Genomic DNA, 21,897 nt, shown 5'->3' with positions numbered 1-21,897 from the left:
TCTCCCCCTCTCCCCTGTTCTCTCTCTCAATAAATAAACCTTAAAAAAAAAAGGGACGAGAACACAGATACCAAGAGGAAACTGATATGCTCTGGAAAAGCCAATCTGTAAACGTGCACCAGCAAAACATTGTCCTGAAGGCAGCAGGGACTATGTCACCAGTTAGGTTTGATGCTAGTTCTTTCACTTACTAGCCTGTGACCTTGGGTCAGTAAATTTACTTTCTATGAGCCTCAATTTCCTCTTCTGTAAGTGCAAATAAAACAAAGTGCAAACGATTATTGTGCAGATTAACTATAAATCTTCTGGAACATATTTTCTCAATAGAAGGTGTTATTAGGATAATAGTAATATTTCTGATAAAATATAAAGTCAAACTATGATGGGGAAAATCAGTGAAGGAGAAAATACTAGGGAGATTTAAAAGTGCATAAACGGTGCTCGCTTTGACAGCATATATACTAAAATTAGCAGGATACAGATAAGATTAGCATGGCCTCTGCATAAGAATGACATGCAAAAAGTTCATAAACAGCCATTATGGAAAATACCCGGGAAGAGATTCATTCAACAAATTTATTAAACAAAAACCTACTGAGGGGCTATTTAATGAGACACTTTGTTAGAGACTATGGGAGAAATTCCTGACAGCCAGACAAGGTCAAGGAGGTGAGATAAACAGAAATAACTATGAGACAGTGATTTGTGACCTACAAGGTACAAATTTGAGAAGTTCAGAGCGGATTTTATTTATTTATTTATTTTTTCAGAGCAGATTTTAAAAATCACTTCCTGGGGTGCCTGGGTGGCTCAGTCGGTTAATGTGACTAACTCTTGATTTCGGCTCAGGATACCATCTCAGGGTCCTGGAATGGAGCCCCAAGTCAGGCTCCCCAATCAGCAGGGAGTCAGCTCATCTCCCTCTCCCTCGGCTCCTCCTCCCACCCCGTGTACATGTGCAGAGCATTCTCTCTAAGATAAATAAATATTAAAAAAACATAAAAATCACTTTGTGTTCAACTGAATACAAATGGATAAAAAGCAGCAGACATTTGCTTAAAACTTCAAACTAGAGAGGAAAACATAATCATCCTAGGCAGAGAAAAAGACATCAAAAAAGGTGGGGAAAGACGAGTAATTTAGCACAGAGCTGATGCAAGCAAACAGTGTGGGACAAAGCTAGAGAGACACGTCAGTTGAATCCACATCGTGGAGGTAGAAGGTCTAGAAAAATTCATTCTGTTTCTTGAATAGATGATAATTTGTCCACATGGTTCAAAAAGCCCCCCAAAAAACTGAGTGAAAAGCCCCCCATCCCTGATTCTCAGCCCCCAATTCCTCTCTGTGGAGGCAGCTCTATCACTTTCATTCGTTTTTTGGTCTGTGAAAGGTCTACTTTCTACAATATGTGTTTCTGTAATTTTGTTTTTTAAAGAATGAATATTGTTTCCATAATAAGAAAAAAGAATAAAACTCCCCAAAGTATGGAACTCTAAGCAGTAGAAATGCAGTATAAAATGGTGCTCAAGAGTAGGGACTCTGCCTGTAATCAGAAGGTAAGCTATAAATCCAAGATCTTATCACTTGAGGACTATGGATACCTAATTCGTGCCTCATTTCTTCATCTCTAAAATAATGTGCAGCACCTCTCTCAGAGGTGTCCTGAAGATTAAATGATCACCAGTAAAATATGTGGGATAATTCTAGTGTAACTGAATAGACGAAGGGTATTATTCAGATTACAGGAAAGCCATTATAATGGCTTTATTTTTTTTTTTAATATATTTTTTTCAATTTTTATTTATTTATGATAGTCACAGAGAGAGAGAGAGAGGCAGAGACATAGGCCGAGGGAGAAGCAGGCTCCATGCACCGGGAGCCCGATGTGGGATTCGATCCCGGGTCTCCAGGATCGCGCCCTGGGCCAAAGGCAGGCGCCAAACCGCTGCACCACCCAGGGATCCCTATAATGGCTTTATATAATGGAAAAATAATAAAGCCGTTAAGTGCAAAGATTTTACATCAGTACCTATTAACTATTCTTTTTATTTTATTTTATTTTTATTTTTTTATTTTTTTTCCTATTAATTATTCGAGGCACGCATACTGCTCTGAAAATCAAGATAATCTCAGATTATCTTGGTATGAGCAGGTTACTCTTTAAACTACATGTACCCGCAACTTTGCATATTATCTCAGAATTCATAAATTCTCTGAAATCTTGGACTTTGGGTTAAGAACATATAATCTGCAGAACTATAAGTACAAATAATTATTATAAATCAGACTTTTGCTAATTGAATATAAAAAAAGAATATTTTATATTAGCTATCATTTACTGAAAATTCATTATTATATACCAAGATCTACACTAAATGTGTGTCTCACTTACATATCTTATTTAATACTTCCACTAACCCAAAGATGTAGATATTCTTATCCTCATTTTAAAATAAGGAAACAGAAGGGTGCCTGGGGGGCTCAGTCCATTAGGCATCCAACTCTTGATTTTGGTTCAGGTCATGATCTCAGAGTTGTGAGATCGAGCCCACATTGGGCTCCATGTCAGATGTGGAGCCTGCTAAAAATTATCTCTCTGACCTCCACTTGGCCCCCCACAACTTGTACTCTTCTCTCAAAAAAATAAAAAATAAATAAGGAAATAAGAACTTAGAAAGTCAGTGACTCACTACACTAGTAATGGGAAAGCAGAGGTCTGATCTGAAATTTGTTTTTTGTTATGTATAGCAATTTATTAGTTATGCAAAAACAATAGTATTAAATGCAAGAAAAATTTAACAAATATCCCCTCCTAAAATCTTGTAAGAACTTTATAATTCCTTAGTCACCACTTGACCATAACTACACAAAGGTAAAGCTCCTCTTCTTTCTACTTGGAGTTGAACAGCACAGTGGGTTCTAGAGAAAGAGCACTACATTTAAATCCATTTTTTCCACATACTATCTATATGACCTTGAACAAGTTATAAACCTCTCTGTGTCTCACTTTTCTAAGTACTCATCTGTAAAATGAAGACAATAGTACCTACCTCACAGGGTTGTTGTAAAGTTTAAATGAGTATGTGTAAAGCACTCAGAATAACTGTTAGCTACTATATTATCCCGTATTTGAACAAACTCATGGGGTATATAGTTTATAACTTAAAACAATTTCCTATAATTAAGTGACTACATTGGCCACTCATTAACTCATCCGAATTATAAGCCTGTCACCCTAAGAAAAGGAAGGTGCTGCACGAGTTACCTATGTCAATGTAGGCAGTGGGACAATGGAAATCCCAATGGCCTTGGAATCAGATAAACCTGAGTTCAAATTTTGGCTGAGTATTAGTGTTAAAACTTGAACAGGATTCTTCCCCTTTAAGGTCTTTTACTCCTCTCCATTCTAAATTAGCACATTCTTAAAAAAAAAAATAAGTTAGCACATTCTTGATTTTTTAAAAAAAATATTCCGTGATAACACACAATATCCAAATTCAAACCAGGATTTTCCAAATGATGGTTTGCTAAGACATTTTTTAGCCATGGGGTTGAACTGGAAAAAAACTGCAGAGAAAAGAGGCTCATAGTGAGCTCCTAAAAAAAATCTGTATCAATACATGTACATTATATATGTGTATCTGAAATACCACAGAGGATACAGAACACAGGAAAATCTTGTTTTTGCAGATGTTATTTGTAGCAATCACAATATCCATTTAATTGTCAACTCATGCAGATATATTTTGGCAGAATTAGCCATATTTTAAAAATTCTTTGGAAAGGAAAGTTTAAGACTGATTTTTCTTACTCCTTGAAGCTGATGTGGTGTAGATAGGTAAGTCCCTTGCTGCTCTTCTCAAAATTTCTTGTTGTCTTTCTTGGCTAAATTCCTTTTCATAACGTTCCTTTTCAGAATTGGACAAGTAGAACTATAAAAAGAGAAATAACCATTAATTCTTTTTAATCCCATGAAGTATCATACTCAGAAAAAGTTTCATTCTGAACAGAAAAAAACATTTTCTTCTATGAAGGCAAAACTTATTTTCAAATTTGAGAAGCTCAATCAAGTGTATTTTAGCACAACCACATACCTTTGACAGATTAAAAAATATTTGCCCTCAATACTAATGGGAAAAAATATGAACTAGAAAATTTCATCTTTGTTTTTTACAGAAAAAATTAAATATTAAATACCCCCCCAAACAAAAAGGGCTTAATATATATTTTCTATTAATAAAAATTTTGATGTTTGAAAATTAGTGTCAAGAAATTTGTAATTTTTGGAAGGATGTCCAAGATTTACTCACTTTGGATAATAGATTAAATCATAGGCATGAGGTCCAGCTATTTACTGGTCAAGTATCTCAATGAGGTCAACAAGTCATTCTTTTACTACTTTGTTTTAGCTTTTAGAAAGCTAGCCAATAGAAGTACTTTCTGCAAAATTATTAAGGACTGTCTCTTTTATAGAGTTATTTCTAGTTTCCATTTCTTAAAGTTTTATTCCCATAGAGTTACCAGCCTGCAGTCCATTTCTTAAATAGCATTTTCCCTACAAAGGACTTGTTTATAGTTGCTCTTCCTGTCATCTCAGTATCTCAAGGACCCTCAGTTTTAATGCCTCTAATTTCATGCAAACAGAAGCTTTCAATCTCTATCAGTCTTTATTTCAGATTTTTTTAAAAACTAAAAATGGCTTGGACTTGCTTTCATCATCTTATATTTTTAACTGTACTGTTTTTCAATTTTTTCAAGCAAAAGCAGGGTTTAGCTTGAAAAGAACTAAAGGGTCATGAATGGAGTTCTATCTTTTTATATTCAAGTATTTTGATTCACCTAACTTGCTACTAAAACTTTCCCATACTCTTGATGCCTCATCATCAATTATAATATTAGCTTATCAGTGCACCCTATCTTGTTACAAACAAGGCAATAGTCTGGCATAGTAGAAAGAGGTCTGGGCTGAAGAAACTGTGATGCCAAGAACCTTGGGAAATTTTCTAAGATCGCACAATTACTGGTAGAGCTGATATTAAAACACAGGTCTTTTAAACTCTACTATGCTTCCCTCTATACTGCTAATGTAAAAGAAACGTTCTTGCTTTTTACAGACTGTTACTCTAACCTGACCAAACACCACAGTTTAGGGTGTAGAAGAGTCTATTTAGATTACCTTGCCTGGTTCCCACAACCAAATCTTGATGGCACAATAAATCCTCAAATTTACTTCTAAGGCATGAGAAGTAGCACAGACGAATAAACAAGATAAAAAGAAGTCAGAAAAGGTTACCATAATCTTAAATTGAGACTTTGGAGGTCACTCATCTAACCTCCCAGGCACGTAGGAATCTTAAGACGACATTTCTGAGATCCACTCCCTTTGTAAATACTTTCAGGTACTGAAATACTTCCCTACTTGGCAAAATGGCCCATTCTCTCTTAAGAGAATTGTAACTTGTAACTTGTTTGAATTAAAAGTTCTCCTATGACATGATGTGTCTCTGAAGCATTCAGAGTAGAATATAAGAATCATATGGTATGATAATAAATATATACTTGGATAGGATGATGTTCTAATCCAATTTTATAACTTCCTTGTAAAATCTGAACATATTTCCCTGGGCTGTCCTATTTCTAGCCTGTGGTAGTATCCCAGGCTCAACATCATCACTTTTCCTTAAGGACTAATGTTACAAATTATAAAAAACTTAAAATGAAAATCTCAAGAGCCACCAGAATTTTAGATGAGGAATGGAACAAATTTTAAATGGATTAGACCTCAGAAATTATTACCATACATCTAGTTTTCATTAAAAACTACAAAACAGAATTCAAACTATGAAATATCATAAATTCAGTGTTCAGATGGTTCAATTTAAATATATGTTAGATACCGATTAAGAACTTGGAAAAACAAAAACAAAACTTGGCACTGCTCAAGGTAACAGGAATCCACGGATGAATATTATAGCCTTTGCCTTCAAAAGTATATTCCTACAGTTCAGTAGGAATGTTGGCCATGTCAATAAAGAAATACAACTTACAAATCAGCTTAAGTACAATATGTTATCAGGTATAATAAAAGCTCCCTTAGGAGGGAGTGGAGAATGTCACTGAAAGTCTCTTGGAAGAAGCAGTACCTATACCAGGTTTTGAGAGGTAACAGGAATCTTGCAGGAAAACAAGGAGGGAAAGAGAATCTTGGTAAAGGGAGCAGCATATAGAAAGCACAAATATAACATGGTATAGTCAGTGCAAAACACTACCAAGTTCCAGGAAGAAGCAGTGCAGATAAAGTTAGTAAGATTTTACTTCATGAAGGGTCTTTCTTGTGTGCCATCCAAATGAGCATGAGCTTTATCTTGTAGCTTATTGGTGACCTCTGTAGGATTACCCGAGAAGTGATGGGGCCATATTTTCTTTTTAGAGAGATGACACTTAAGTGATGGAAAATGCCTGCTAGGTCTTCATATTTTGCCTTCATTCATATATTTAGCAATCTGCCTGTTATATACAAGGTCTGAATCTAGGCAATGGGGATACAGCAATAAACAACAAAGATCCTTCCTTCAAAAAGCTAATACCTGGGCAGCCTGGCCTGGGTGCCTCAGCGGTTTAGTGCCGCCTTTAGCCCAGGGCATGATCCTGGAGACCTGGGATCGAGTCCTACGTCTGGCTCCCTGCAGGAGCCTGCTTCTCCCTCTGCCTGTGTCTCTGCCTCTCTCTCTCTGTGCCTCTCCTGAATAAATAAATAAAATCTTAAAACAAAAGCTAATACTTTAGTGAAAGAGATACTTACAAAAGTCTTAAGTGTCACTTCCTCAGAAATTTGTTCATACTACCTACAGTTGTTTTCCCCTGATATCTTTTAGTGTTACACTTTACTACATCATCATGTTCTTTTCTAAAGTTTGTAAGTTTATCACAATTTATAATTATTTGTCTACCATCTGTCTCTTCTTTTAAAATGTAAGGACTATGTCTTTGTTCTTTTTATTCCCAGAGCCTAGCACACACAGTCTGACAAAGAGTAGATGCCAAGTACTTGCTGACAAAGAATGAAAAAATACCCATATTTATAACTTAACTTCCCTAAAAATGTAGTTTTTGCTATTTAGACTCAATCAGTTTTCCTGGGTCTGATTTCCAAATGTTGCTCTAACCTCTCAACTACCGTTAACTTTAGTAGCTACTGCATAGCTTTGTTAATTACTCTAAGGAACCAGCTCAGTTGGCACACTGGAAGCTTATTAGAAAGAGAATCATAGGGGGATCCCTGGGTGGCTTAGCGGTTTAGCGCCGCCTTCAGCCCAGGGTGTGATCCTGGGGACCTGGGATCAAGTCCCACGTCAGGCTCCCTGCATGGAGCCTGCTTCTGCCTGTCTCTGCCCTTCTCTCTGTCTCTCTCTGTGTCTCTCATGAATAAATAAATAAAATCTTACAAAAAAAAAGAGAAAGAATCATAAACTCCTACTCTTTCTTGGTTGTCACTGCAGCTTAACTTACCCAGCCTTTGATGATTTAATGATTCATTCATTCAGTAGTGAACACCCACTCTGTGCTAAATAGTGGGAGAGGGATATAGTACAGGACACCATAAAAATGATCCCTGCTTCAAAAAACTAACAATAAGGTGGTGGATACAAGTCAGTATGGTTAAGTTCTATGACAGGAAGGTAGAGCATGCCATAGCAGGGCCACTGGACAGGCTTTGGGGATCAGCTGAACTTCTAGGAAAAGGGGAACATGAAGGATGGAGTGGATGTAAAGGCTTAAGCCCTAGGCTGAATGCTAAATGGATGCAATATGACAAAACAGCAACCAAAATAAATAAATAACATTTAAATGGCACTTATTAAGTGCTATGTATTCTTCTGAGCACTTTACATATTTATAATATATACTATTAAGTATATATTATTATAAATATTACTAATCACATACATGATTAATTTATTCAATACGTACAACAAACCTGTAAGGTATGTACCACTATTGTCCTCACTCTACAGGAAAGCTCTGAGGTGCAGACAGCTGAAGAAAGTCTCCAAAGACACAAAGCTAGTTCGCAGGAGAGGCAGGAGTTGAACCTGGGCACTCTGGAACCCGAGTCTGAGTTCTTCACTTCTATACTATACTGCTTCTCATAAGGATTACCACTTGTTTTTATTCTATTTTTAAAGTTTATTTATTTAAGTACTCTCTACACCCAATATGGGGCTCAAATCCATGACCCCAAGATCATGAGTCGCATTCTCTTAAAGCCAGCCCATCAACTCTTTTTATTTTTATTTTCTATAACAAGAACTATTTACTTCTATACACTCTATGTTTTCAACAGCGATCACTAGTAGTAAGTGATTAAATAAAATTAGTTCTTTTTCAACTCAGAGCTTAAGATGTAGATGGCAGTTTGTGGGGCGCATGGGTGGCTCAATCAGTTAAGTGACCAACTCTGGGTTTTGGCTCAGGTTGTGATCTCATGGTCATGAGACTGAGCCCCGTACTAAGCCCTGTGTTGAGCTTGGTGTGCAGTGGAGAGTCTGCTTCTCTCCCTCTCCCTCTGCCCTCCCTGCCACTTGCATAAATGTGCTCTCTAAAAACAAATAAATCTTGGAACGCCTGGGTGGCTCAGTGGTTGAGTGTCTGCCTCTGGCACATGTCATGATCCTGGGGTCCTGGGATCTAGTTCTGCATGGGGCTCTCCGCAGGGAGCTTGTTTCTCCCTCTGCCTATGTCTCTGCCTCTCTCTCTCTCTCTCTCTCTCTCTCTGTGTGTGTGTGTGTCATGTCTCTCTCTGTGGGTCATGAATAAATAAATAAAACCTTAAAAATAAATCTTAAAAATAAAGAAAGATATGGATGGCAGTTTGTAACGTAACTTTAAGAGTTGACTAATTATTACCAAATGTCTGATGAATACATTTGAGGAAACACCGTTTGATTGATTGCTCAACCCCTTAAAACAAGAGCACCCAATAGAACAAAAACAGGCAAAAGATTATGTAGCGTTTCCTACTTAATGCTGAATGTACACACAACATAGGATCCAGCAATTCTAATCTGAGGCACCTACCCAAAAGAACTATATATATACACATATGTGGGTATGTATGTAAATATATACATAGGTATATGTAATAGGATGTTAACAGCAGCCCTATTTGTAAGAGCCTAAAACTGGAAGACACCCAAATGCCCCTGCCCATCAACACCAGACTAGCTAAATAAGCTATTATTTACCACAATTGAATACTAAACAATAATGAGAATGAATGCTCCACAAGTATATGCAACAACATGGAAGAATATTAAAACAGAATGTTAATGAAAGAAGCCAGAGACACAAATAAACAAAGTATATGACTCCATTTATGTAAAATACAAAACCAGGCAAAATGAACTGATGCTATTAGGGAGCAGGAAAGTGGGTTTGCATGGCTGGAAGGAAGCATGAGGAGGCTTATGAGATACTGGCAATGTTCTGTTTCTTCAGCTTGGTGGTGGTTACTCAAGGGTGTTTTGGTTTGTGAAAATCCATCAGGTGTACACTTATATATACTTTTGTGTATATATGTTTTATAAAAGTTATAAAAGTTATATAAAAGTTGATATTTTTTAAAATATGGTCTATAACTTTTAAAGAATTTTGATGAATTTTATGGAAGTGGAATAATTATCATCATCATCTAATATTTGAATACAGGCACTATTTTCCAACGAGAAAACGGAGGCTCGGAGACATTAAGTAATGTGCTAGAACAGAAAATCAAACTCGGAGAATCCTAACACCAGAGAGTACATTCTTAGCTATCTAGTTATAACAGATTTCAGTCAGCTATGTCCAGGTAAAAGAAACACTGGTTTTAATACTTTACATAAATATTTCCTCACATTATTTTCCCAATGGAACCTCAAATTAGAAGAAACATAAGCCATATTAAAGCCTAGACAGTTTCCCACAATCAAAACTTTCTTTAGTTGTAGCATATTTGTTCAGGCCTGAGAAAATATGTTAAGGTGTCCAAAAGTATACTCTACTTTTCTAACTCTATGCTGTCCCTTAAGACTTTTTATTTCAATAAAAAAAGTAAAGTATGTCTTTAAGAATATACAGCATGGCAGAAAAATACCAGTATTAAGTAAACTATTATCAGTCATTCAGTGCACTAAGTCAGTGGGTTTTATCTGAGTCCAGGCTGAAGACTCACATTCACAATGTAGAGTCACCAAGCAAGTTCATGAACAGAAACAGAACAAATGCATTATGTAGTAAAATGTTAACCAAGGTATCATAGGGAAAATAATTCCATCATTAGCTACAGCATTTGGTAATTTACCAACATTAAATTTACCTCTTTGGAGGGGGAAGCGGGAGATGTGAAAATTGTCATCCAATAGGACCATACAAACATAACAAAGAACAGATGGAAAGCCACAAGGTAAACAACGGCCTTTCCTGGTAAATAAAAACAAATAACATTTCATTGAATCCAGGTGAAAGCAGGAAAAAGCATTACATTAAAACACAATATTCAGGGTCAGGAGGCTTAATCCAATAAATATCTTAATTAAAACTACTGAAGACATCAAATTTATAAACTCCTTTATCTGAATGATGTAATATTACAGATATGAAGAAACATTCAGTTCCTACATTTAAGGGTTATCAGCTTGGTTTATAACCAATGACTATAGTCTGAGATGATATTTGATTTTATTAATAAACTGCTAAACATTGAACAAGTTGAAACCCTCCTTCACTCACTGTATTTCAAGATCTTCCTAAAAGTTACATTTTAAAATGACTTAAAAATTACTTAAAACAGATTCTATCACTATGAACATTAATTAAGTCCAAGGAACAAACTGAAAGTAATAAAGGAAGTTCCCATCACTGAGAATAAGGAGTAATCTGAAAAACTCAGTTTCTGGATTTTCCAGAAATGTTATGCTAAATTTCATTCTCCTTTCAACACAGGGTAACAAAAAAATTTTAGCCATTTAAAATTTCTGCCATAATTGTTTCACAAGTGGATTAGTGTGGCATTCTAACATCTTTCTCTCCAAATATTAACTCATCACTGATATACAACTTAGAGCTTTTTGTTGTGTTCCGCAGTTTTTCTACTTGAAAGAAGTAGGACTGGTTTTCATAGGAAGCAAGAACTATCTACCAGATGTTTAGACTCTTTTTCTGTTGGAATGAGGCACCACAAATCCACTGAAGAAAACAAAGTAGACATAAGCTTCAAAGTTTGAAATTCTACTCATTTTTAAAGTTCAGATCAAATATTAATCCTTCTATATAAGCCTTCTCCATTACTTTTAGAATTCATTACCTCTTCATGCTATACTCCTCCTCCCAATCTGCTCAGACTTCAATAAAACACTTCATCTGTTTTATTTTATTTATTTATTTTTTTCATCTGTTTTATTAAAGTTAGTTGCTTAACACTGATTACCTAATATGTGTAAAACATTTAAAACAGTGCCTGGCATATAATAAATCCTTAATAAATACTGGCCATTTTTTAAAAGTAATCTCAACACCCAATTGGGGCTCAAACTCACAACCCTGAAGATCAAAAGTCACACACTCTACTGACTTAGCCAGACAGGCACCGCAATACTGGCTATTAGTAGTAGTAGTAATATCCAAGAATTTTAATTTCCCTCAAAATCTGGTTCTGTTTGCACATTCCCTATTTCCATGTTTCCAAAGTTTAAGGAATGATAAAAGTTTTCACTGGTCTGTAGTGAAATGACATTAAGAACAATGCAGTGAAGTTTTTATAAAGCTAAGATGTACTCGATTCAAAGTACTATTCTTTCTTTGGTCTGAGGTCATTTTTCCGTTCACTTTGGTTTTAAAAACTTTTCCTTTAAAATAAACTAATGATAAAAAAAATTAACAACCCGTTGGGTTCAGTCTTTTCTTTTGCATTATACTGGTCCATCATGTATGGCCTAACAGACCAGGACCACAAGTCCCACAGTTGATTGGCACAGGAAATCAGGACCCAATAACTCCTCACATCGCACAGCTAATCAGCACAAAGCACCTCAAATTCTAGTTCCTTGGGACGCCTGGGTGACTCAGTGGTTGAGCATCTGCCTTTGGCTCAGATGGTGATCCCCGGGTCCCAGGATCAAGTCCCACATTGGGCTCCCCATGGGGAGTCTGCTTCTCCCTCTGCCTAGGTCTCTGCTTCTTTCTGTGCCTTTCATGAATAAATAAATAAAATCTTTTTTTAAAAAAATTCTAGTTCCTAAAATCTCTTTCAAAGTAAACTCTCTCTCATTATTTTCACTGTCAGTGTAACAGGTCATCAACTGTTGCTTAACTCATTTGGATCACTGCAAAAGCCAACCAGTCTCCTTGCCTCCAGTCCATCTCAATGGGCAGTGTAGAATGTGCCGTTCATAGTTTCTACTCCACCCTGGCTGTGGTATTCTTGGGAAATAACTCCAAGTGCATGACTCATGACTTATGAATGCATTATGAAAGGCTGGGACTTCCTGGTACCCATATTTGACCACAACTACTCAAATCACTACTCCCACCTACTAAAAGCCTATTAGAAAGTATATATTGTGTACCTTATTTCTAACCCTCACTATAGTCCTGTAAGGCATTCTTTCCGTTTACTAATGTGAAAACTGAGTTGCAGAGAATTTAATATCTTGCCCAATGTTACTTGGTAAATGATAAAGCCAGGATTCAAACCCATATCTGCTTGATAAAAATCCAAGGTTATTTTCATTGTCATACCTAAAAGTATATTTTCCTCCACTTTACCCATCATCTTAGTAGTCACATCCTGTTATCAGAGCCAATATCTGATGCCAAGACAAAATCTTTGCCATAACTTCCTTCTATCTTCAAATTTGCTTTCTTTTATGTCCACTCAAACTGATCATCATCCTCATTGAAAATTCTGGCTTGTCAAAATCTGCATTCTCTACTATCTCTGTTCCCTCCAGGTTGAACTCTATGGTCTACTCAATGGATCCAATATCTTTCCTTCATTTGATTTTCTTTTGGAAAAGTATACTGGAACTCAGTCTCCTACTATTATACGATACTGAGGCCGTTTGCCAAGCTTGCAATATATTCCTCACCTAGCTCACTTCGCTTTTTATATTTTTGCCTGGCCCCCATATTCAATCAAGTTTGTCAATCCTCATCTATATCCTCTTGTATAGCTTTGGTAACTTTAAGGTCGCCATTTATCACCACCTTGAGGTATTTTAAAATTTCTTAATCATTTAGTTACTTACAACTAAGGTCAACATATAAACAATATACTCCCAAAATATTTTTAAAGACATCTAAAATATTTTTTAAACTATTTCTGTTCTCCACAAGTACAAAAACAAATGGTTTCTGCTTTAAAAAATCTTAACCCTCAGTTAAAAAACAAACAAACAAACTGATAAATCTTTTAAGCATCATGCCTGGAATATAATAAGTACTTAGCAAATGGAAAATATCAAATTGTAATGTAAAAAATAACAGGAAATACTGCCTTTACATAAATTTGAAATAATGTGATTATTAATAAGAAAACTTCTGGTCACATATATATGCTATAAATCATTGTTTAGAAGTAATAGATAAAGGAAGTGCCTGGATGGCATAGTCAGTTGAGAGCCAATTCTTGATTTCGGCTTGGGTTATTATCTCAGGGGATCAATCCCTACATCAGGCTCTGTGCTCAGTGCAGTCCGCTTGAGATTCTCTCCCTCTCCCACTCATGCTAAGTAAGTAAACACATCTTTAAAAAAAAAAAAAAGTAAAAGCTTAGTTAACTAAGCAAATAAAAAAACCCCAAAATCCGAATCTATAAAATAAAAAAAAAAAACCACCCAAATCTGAATCTATAAATCAAAAAGTCTGACTCAAAAAATCATCTGTAGGGCAGCCCGTGTGGCTCAGCGGTTTAGCGCCGCCTTCAGTCCAGGGCCTGATCCTGGAGACCCAGGATGGAGTCCCTTGTCGGGCTCCCTGCATGGAGCTTGCTTCTCCCTCTGGCTGTGTCTCTGCCACTCTCTCTCTCTCAAATAAATAAATAAATAAAATCTTTTTAAAAAAATCATCTGTAAATGAATTTTAAAAAACAAACATATAAGCAAACAAACTCATTAAAAGATTCTTTGAAAGACATGGGGAAAATAGCTCCAAGAAATAATGAGACAAGTTAGATGCTCTTTTTTAAGTACTTCAGAAATTCTCTGCTTTCTGTACCTGTGCTTTCACATATAGTTTTGATTTAAAGGAAGAAAATCAAGTCAACCAAGACTGAGTCTATATTTATTCCTCAACTGTGGCTAGAATTGAAAAATTAGATTCAAAGGCAACTTGAGATTTACGTGCTTAGTGCCTAATTATTTCCAATAGGAATAAATATTTATTAATAATTTCTAAGTGTTGAACTGTTTTAGAAATCCTCTGGATTTTCATATCTCAAATCAAATTTTGTTTTTGAAATTTGATAGACTTAATATTTTAACTTGGTGAAATTGTGAGCAATGAACTTTTCCCTCCAGGCATTATCGCATTGACTATTATAAAAAGTAGAATTCCCATTCAAAATGAACTAGTAATACATTTTACAAATTTATAGTCTGGTTATTTTGTTAAAAATCTCTGAGTAGTAAAGTACTATTTTTCACAAATATATAAACAAGAGGACCATCAATAAAATTTAGGCATCATGAAACAAAATCCACTCCTCAAACCTAGCTAGAACTGGTATTAAAAATATTTTAATCAGGGCAGCCAGGGTGGCTCAGTGGTTTAGTGCCACCTTCCACCCAGGGCATGATCCTGGGATCAAGTCCCACGTCTAGCTCCCTGCATGGAGCCTGCTTCTCCTGCCTGTGTCTCAGCCTCTCTCTCTCTGTGTCTCTCATTAATAAATAAATAAAATCTTAAAAAAAAAAACCTTTGAATCACTACTACCAAGTGTTCTGAAGAATATACAAGGGATAAATATGTACATAAATATATCAAAGAAGTTTGGGTACTAGGTGCCTTACAAAATAACAACTATTTCAACTTATATAAATTACACAAATGAAAATATATTTAAATAGGAATAAACACAATATTATATCTCCTTTTATTTAAACTTTAAAAATACATATTTTATTTCTGCAAACAAAAACACATATAGTCATCACAAAATAAAAGTATGTGGGTCACAATAAGGATACCATAAGTATTCTACTTAAATTGAGACTTAGAGTGCCTTACCGTTTTCTCCATTTCCAGAGAGAGTAACTAGAATAGAAGAAAAAATAGTGAATAAATAATATACTTTAAAATATTTTGTTTATACATTTCAGATTGACTACTCATCTTAATACCATTTTCCAAAAATGAAATTTAGTTATAAAATGTAAATACTAATGCAAATTCAGGATTGTATGTACACTTAAAAAATCTGAAAAACACTAAAATGCTAAACATCAAATTTTTATCAACACTGTAATCACATTACAATTTTTTTTAGACCTTTGTTAATTTTAAGTCTATCAATATGGTTATATAGTTAGGTTTCCTTTAGCTCTTTCGTTAATGCCACCTACAAAATGAATAGGACTCTCCTCTGATACTCATACTTATGTATTCAGTCTGTAAGGTACATTAAAATTTTATAAAAGCTATACCCCAGACAATTTGTGTTTTTCTATAGAAAAAAAGTACAGGAACTTATCCCTGTAACTTTCAGTGTTTTTATTCCTAGCCTAAGATGCTGGGAATTGCTATTTATTTCTTCTCTCCAGATAGTCCAATGGCTTCTAGGTCCTGTTAATTCTACTACCTACACCTCTTCAAATCTGTCACCTACTCTCAATTTGTCCCATTGCCTTATTTCAGGCTCTCCTGAAACATAATAGTTTAAAAAGACTTTCAACTATCAGCTTAACACATCTCACCACCAGCAAATCTGATGGCTGAATACTCTAACACTTCCCAGTCACTTGCAGAACAAAGCCCAGTATCTTCAGGATAACAGCTATAGTCCCTCTGTGATCTACAATCTGTCTACCCCTCCAGTCTATCATTTGCACATACCTGTGGTCAATTATCCTGAATAAATGGCAGTTTCCTAAATGCATCAAGCAGTCTCACAGGTGCTCTGCTACCCCTCCCTCTTCATCCTCCAAGGCCCAGTTTAAATACCACCACCTCTATAAAGCCTTCCTGAGTCTCTCCTTTATAGGCAGAGCAGATACTCCTTTATATTGCCACTGCTCACTCTTCCATCTCTACCATGCCACCTCATTTTTTTTTTTCTAATTACGTGATAATATGTCTATCTCACCCTACTGGACTGCTCAAGTGTGGAATTGTGTCTTAGAATAATAAAAACTCTAAAAGTTATTATTACCTCTATTTTACAGATAAGTTAGCTAAGGCTCACAATAATTAAACGACTTGCCTAAGGTCACAGAACTACAATAGATGTAGTGTAGACAGATATCCGAGCTCAAGTCTACTTGGACTTGTATTCTTTCCTATAGTGTCTCTCATCTTATTCATTATTTTAGTTCCAAAGCCTGCCATACAGCAGCAATGCTTAAGAAATGTTTGCTAATTCAGCAACTATTTTTTAAAAAGATTTTATTTATTCATTCATGAGAGACACACAGAGAGAGGCAGAGATGCAGGCAGAGGGAGAAGCAGGCTCCTCACGGGAAGCCCAATGTGGGACTCGATCCCAGGACCAAGGATCATGACCTAAGCCAAAGGCAGACACTCAACCACTGAGCCACCCAGGTGCACCTCAATTATCATTTTTGACTAAAATCTGTTGATAAAAAAGAGGAGTACCCAGACACTTCCTTAATAAAACATATCTACTTCAATCCTCAAACCAGGATAATTTAAAGAGAAACAATACAGGAGTAGTCCCACTAAAGTTTAGAAATAAAATAAGCAAGTTCGTGGGGTTTGTTTTGTTTTGTTTTGTTTTTGTTTTTTTGGGAAAGCATTGTTTTAGAGACACAGGGCTTCTTCTCAACCCATCTCAGGTCAGTCTGGTAGAACACTGGGGTAGTTAGATCCTGGGCTGGTCCCCTCTGGCCTCACAAACCATTTCCCATTTATGCTAATCTACACTAAAAATATTATTTTCAATACTGCCATGCTGTGAAATGATTAGGAAGCCCCATTCAAGGCACACAATTCCGAGAAATCAATTAGTGGTATAAAAATGGAAAAGAAGCAAATGTATCACTATTTGCAGATTATAAGACTATATGCCTTCATAGTCAAAGAAAACCAACCGAAAAACCATTATAAACAACAGGTGGTAATAGTCTACAGAAATCAATAGCTTTTCAATAAACATGGAATCACCATGTAGAAATTATAACCAAAGAAAAGTTTTATTTATAAAGCCACCTAAAAATATAAAATTCCTAGGAACAGACATAACAAATGAGCAAGATCTACACAAGTGCTCCCCACAAGGCTTCCATGGGGAGGGATGCATTATCACTGCACAGGAGGAATGGAAGTCTACCTACTGCCCAGGCCTTCACCTTCTCTGACACCACTTTTTTCCTACTCTGAAGTAGGAAAGGGGGCAGGAAATTACAAGAGGGATGCCTTGTTACAGCCAGGCAAGGGGGAAATCTAAGCTTATACTCAGCCTCTGCTGGAGAAAATGGGAACAGAGGGCAGTTTTTCCATTGTATTTGGCTGAAGTAGGGCAGTTACTATCTAGTTTTGTCTTGCTAGGTTGCCCTTTTCCTGTTTGGCTAAAGAAAACCAGCTTTTCTTGAGGCTTTTGTCTGTGTCCATTGGTATCTCCAGGTTGCCAGCTTCTCTAGCATGCAGCATAGGATATACGGGGCAAAAAGAAAACCAGGGAATTCACCACCATATCATTTCTCAGGTACCAATGTCCCCCCACCCCCTGCCCCCGCCCAGCTGATCTTTCTCCGCATTTCAGAATCGTCTTATGTTTGCTTTATGCATAATATCCAGGAGTTTTAGTTGTACTTAGCAGGAAAAATAGGAAGACTATGCATTCACTTGTCCTGGAACTAGAAGTTCTAATTAACAAATTGTGCCCTTTTTTACTGCTGAGTAGTATTCTGCTGTATGGAGATACCATAATTTCTTATACATTTACCAACTGATGAGATATTTGCTTTTAGTTTTTGGCTACTTGGATACTCCTGTACACCCTTTGAATGGACATATATTTTCATCATTGGGGTAAATATCTAGATATAAGATTGATGGATCTATGTTTATCAGAAACAGTCAAATTTTTCAAAAGTAGTTGTATTGTTTTACATTCCCCACCAAAAATGTATGTTTTCACGAACACTTGGAACTGTCAATCTTTAAATTTTTAGCTATTCTAAAAAACATATAGTGATATCTCATTGTAATTTTGTGTCTCCTTAATGACTAATGATGTTGAATACCGTTTCACATGCTTATTGGCCAGCCCTACACCTCTTCTTTGTGAAGTTGTGTCCAAACCATTGGCTACTTTTTAATTGTTATCTCCCTTATTATTGAATTGTGGACTCTTTATATACTTTAACAAATTCTGCAAATATTTCCTTCTGGTCTATAGACTAGATATTGTTTTTTCATTTATTTAACAGTGAGTTTTGAAGAGCAGAAAAATTTAATTTTGATGAAGTCGAATTTATCAATTTTTTCTTTTATGGTTCATGCTTTGTGTCCTATTTAGGATATCTTTACCAACTAAAGGACACAAAGATTTGCTCATATGCTTCCTTGTAGAAGTTTCAGAGGTTTTATGTTTAGGTCTGTAATCTCTTTTAAAAGCTGATTTTTAAAAATATGGTATAAAGTAAGGGTTGCAATGAATTTTACTGCAGATAGACGGCCAACAGTTCCAATATTGTTAGCTGAAACTATCCTTTCTCTACTGAATTGCCTTGGAACTTTTGACGAAAATTATTAAAAATTAAGTTCATTAAAAAAAAAGGGGGGGGGGGAACGCCTGGGTGGCTCAGAGGTTGAGCACCTGCCTTCGGCCCAGGTCGTGATCCTGGGGGTCCTGAGATTGAGTCCCACATCGGGCTCCCTGCATGGAGCCTGCTTCACTCTCTGCCTGTGTCTCTGCCTCTCTCTCTCTCTGTCCCTCTCCCCCCCCAATCTCTCATGAATAAATAAGATCTTTAAAGATTTTTTTTTTATTTATGTATTCATGAGAGAGACAGAGAGAGACAGAAAGAGACAGAGACACAGGCAGAGGGAGAAACAGGCTCCATGCTGGGAGCCCGACATGGGACTCGATCCCAGGACCCCAAGATCACGCCTGAGGTGAAGGCAGGTGCCAAACCGCTGAGCCACCCAGGGAGCCCCAATAAATAAAATCTTTAAAAAAAATTAAAATTAAAACTAAGTTAATATGTGTAAGGGTTTATTTCTGAACTCTGTTCTGTCTTATTGATGTATGTCCATTCTTACCCCAATACCACATGACTTGATTACATGTCACTCTTAGTAATCCTGAAATCAGATAGTGTGAGTCCTCCAACCTGTTCTTTTTCCATAGTGTTTTGGCTATTTTAGTTCCTTTGCGTTTCCATATATTTTAAGTTCATCTTACTGATTTCTTTTTAAAAAATGCCTGCCGGGATTTTGTTTGGCATTGTGTTGACTCCATAGGTCACATTGGAAAGAATTCACATCTTTATAATAATCAGTCTTCCATTCCATGCACAGAGTGTATCTCTTCATTTTAGATTTTATCTCATCAATACACAAAACCTTGTATTTTGTTAGATTTATCCCTAAGTTTTAGGGATATTAGTTTTTTTTTTTTTTTTTTTTTTTTGTAAACCATTGTGAACCCTGGTTCTCAAGGACAGTGTGGGATGCCTGGGTGGCTCAGTGGTTGAGCAGGCTGCCTTTGGCTTGGGGTGTGATCCCAGGGTACTGGGATGGAGTCCCACATTGGGTTGCCCAGGGGGAGCCTGCTTCTCCCTCTGCCTTTGTCAGTCTCTCATGAATAAATAAAATCTTTTTTTTTTTTTTTTAATAAATAAAATCTTAAAAAAAAAAGTATCGGGATCCCTGGGTGGCACAGCGGTTTGGCGCCTGCCTTTGGCCCAGGGTGCGATCCTGGAGACCCGGGATCGAATCCCACGTCAGGCTCCCGGTGCATGGAGCCTGCTTCTTCTCCCTCTGCCTATGTCTCTGCCTCTCTCTCTCTCTCTCTCTGTATGACTATCATAAATAAATTTAAAAAAATTAAAAAAAAGTATCACATTCATTTTTTTGTTGTTTTTACTGCTTCATTATTGGTGTATACAAATGCAACAGATTTTATTCATTTTCTTTATCTCATATTGCCCACCCAACCTCAATGGGACCAATATGATTACTGAAAATATGATTAAATAATTTTTTCACATTGCTGTCCCTTTTCTAATAGCTGCACTACATCTACTTTGTTAGATCATATATGCAGGGGTCCCAGGATCGAGTCCCACATCAGGCTCAGAACTCTTTGAGTGGAGCCTGCTTCTCCCTCTGCCTGTGTCTCTGCCTCTCTCTGTCATGAATGAATAAATAACATCTTAAAAAAAAAAAAAAAAAAGAACAGGCCAGATGTCTTTTTCTTTTTCAGATGTCTTGTGAAATGTACTACATTCTGGATTTTTCTGTTTCCTTTTCATTCCTTGACTTCATCCTCTGACCCCTACCAAACTTCAAGTCTAAAAGTTTAAATGTAATTTGAGAGTGGGAGGGAGAGAATGAACAAGAATACTCAGATATGAAGTATTTTGGGCACTGCTCAGCAAATCAGGAGGTACATTATTTAGGTATGTCACTATTAGCAATGCTATATTTGGGTCAATTGTCAAGGTAGTGACCACCAGGTCTCTCTTTTGTAAAGATACATTTTTCACTTTAACAATCATGAAGTTTTTTTGTGGGGTAAAATATTAGCAATATGTGAATATCTTCTTCCCCAAAAACTTTTCACCAAAGGGTTTTTAGCATCCACTGATAATCTTTGCCTGAATCAATTTGAAAACCACCTTGAAAAACCCTCTATTTCTTTTTTTTTTAATATTTTATTTATTTATTCATGGGAGACAGAGGGAGAGAGAGAGAGAGGCAGAGACACAGGGAGAGGGAGAAGCAGGCTTCATGCAGGGAGCCTGACGTGGGACTCGATCCTGGGTCTCCAAGATCCCGCCCTGGGCCGAAGGTGGCGCTAAACCGCTGAGCCACCAGGGCTGCCCCCTCTATTTATTTCTAACTTTTAAGCTGGCATTCTTCTGTGAAGAGCTTTCAACTGGGGATGAACTAGAGCTTCCTAAAAAGGCAGCCCAGAAGCTTAATTATTTCCCTTTAATTACCTATTTTCAGGATAGGATGTTAGTGTAACATTCAACTCCGCTGTTAGCAAATAAATTTAAATTTTCTCTTTCTGAATATCAATAAGGAAACACAGATTTTTATTTATTTAATGTGCCATTATTAACTACATTCATTCTTTCTTATGTTCCAATTGTCTCATCTTTGGCCAAAGCTCTTCCAACTGACTCCTGTATTCTCGTGAATCATCCCCATTAGTTTTTGAGTACTTCCTTGCTGTCTAGCACAAGATGTCCCAGGTTCTTTATATTTTTTCCTGCCTCCTCACCTGAAATTAATCATTTCTCCAAGAGGCAGTGTTTTTTTTGTTTTTGTTTTTTTTTCCTTCAAAGTAGGCTCTACCTTCGATATGGGGCCTGAACTCATGACCCAAGATCAAGAGTCACATGTTCTATGGGCTGAGCCAGCCATGTGCCCTGCATCTGGTTTCTTTTAATGATTTTTAGAAACCAACCCTTGAATACCAGATGCTCATAGCTATTAGAGTTTCACTGC

At 36.4% G+C, this 21,897-nt stretch overlaps 1 protein-coding gene and 1 non-coding gene across 16 annotated transcripts in view; one reads left to right on the top strand and one right to left on the bottom strand.

Annotated features, from left to right (window-relative positions):
• The window catches only part of ZDHHC20 (zDHHC palmitoyltransferase 20), a 78,989-nt gene that overhangs the window by 36,905 nt on the left and 20,187 nt on the right, over positions 1-21,897 (bottom strand). For 14 of the 15 annotated variants that reach the window (XR_013362954.1, XR_013362955.1, XR_013362952.1 and 11 more), the window contains exons 2-4: positions 15,265-15,291; positions 10,358-10,461; positions 3,812-3,932 (exon numbers count right to left, since the gene is read on the bottom strand). Coding sequence is in view for 10 of the 15 variants with exons in the window: in XM_077868410.1 (XP_077724536.1) it covers positions 3,812-3,932; positions 10,358-10,461; positions 15,265-15,291 (252 nt within the window). In the remaining 5 variants the exon portion in view is untranslated. The remainder of the gene's footprint in view (positions 1-3,811; positions 3,933-10,357; positions 10,462-15,264; positions 15,292-21,897) is intronic. The other variant, XM_077868417.1, reaches the window with a different exon arrangement.
• LOC144296662 (U6 spliceosomal RNA) lies at positions 438-544 on the top strand. Its single transcript, XR_013363675.1, has one exon. It is a non-coding gene; the product is annotated as a U6 spliceosomal RNA (small nuclear RNA).

This window comes from Canis aureus, chromosome 24 (assembly GCF_053574225.1).
Source record: "Canis aureus isolate CA01 chromosome 24, VMU_Caureus_v.1.0, whole genome shotgun sequence".
Classification (NCBI taxonomy): Eukaryota; Metazoa; Chordata; class Mammalia; order Carnivora; family Canidae; genus Canis; species Canis aureus.
The sequence above is the reverse complement of the archived record's forward strand: the minus strand, read 5'-3'. Positions and strand labels throughout refer to the sequence as shown.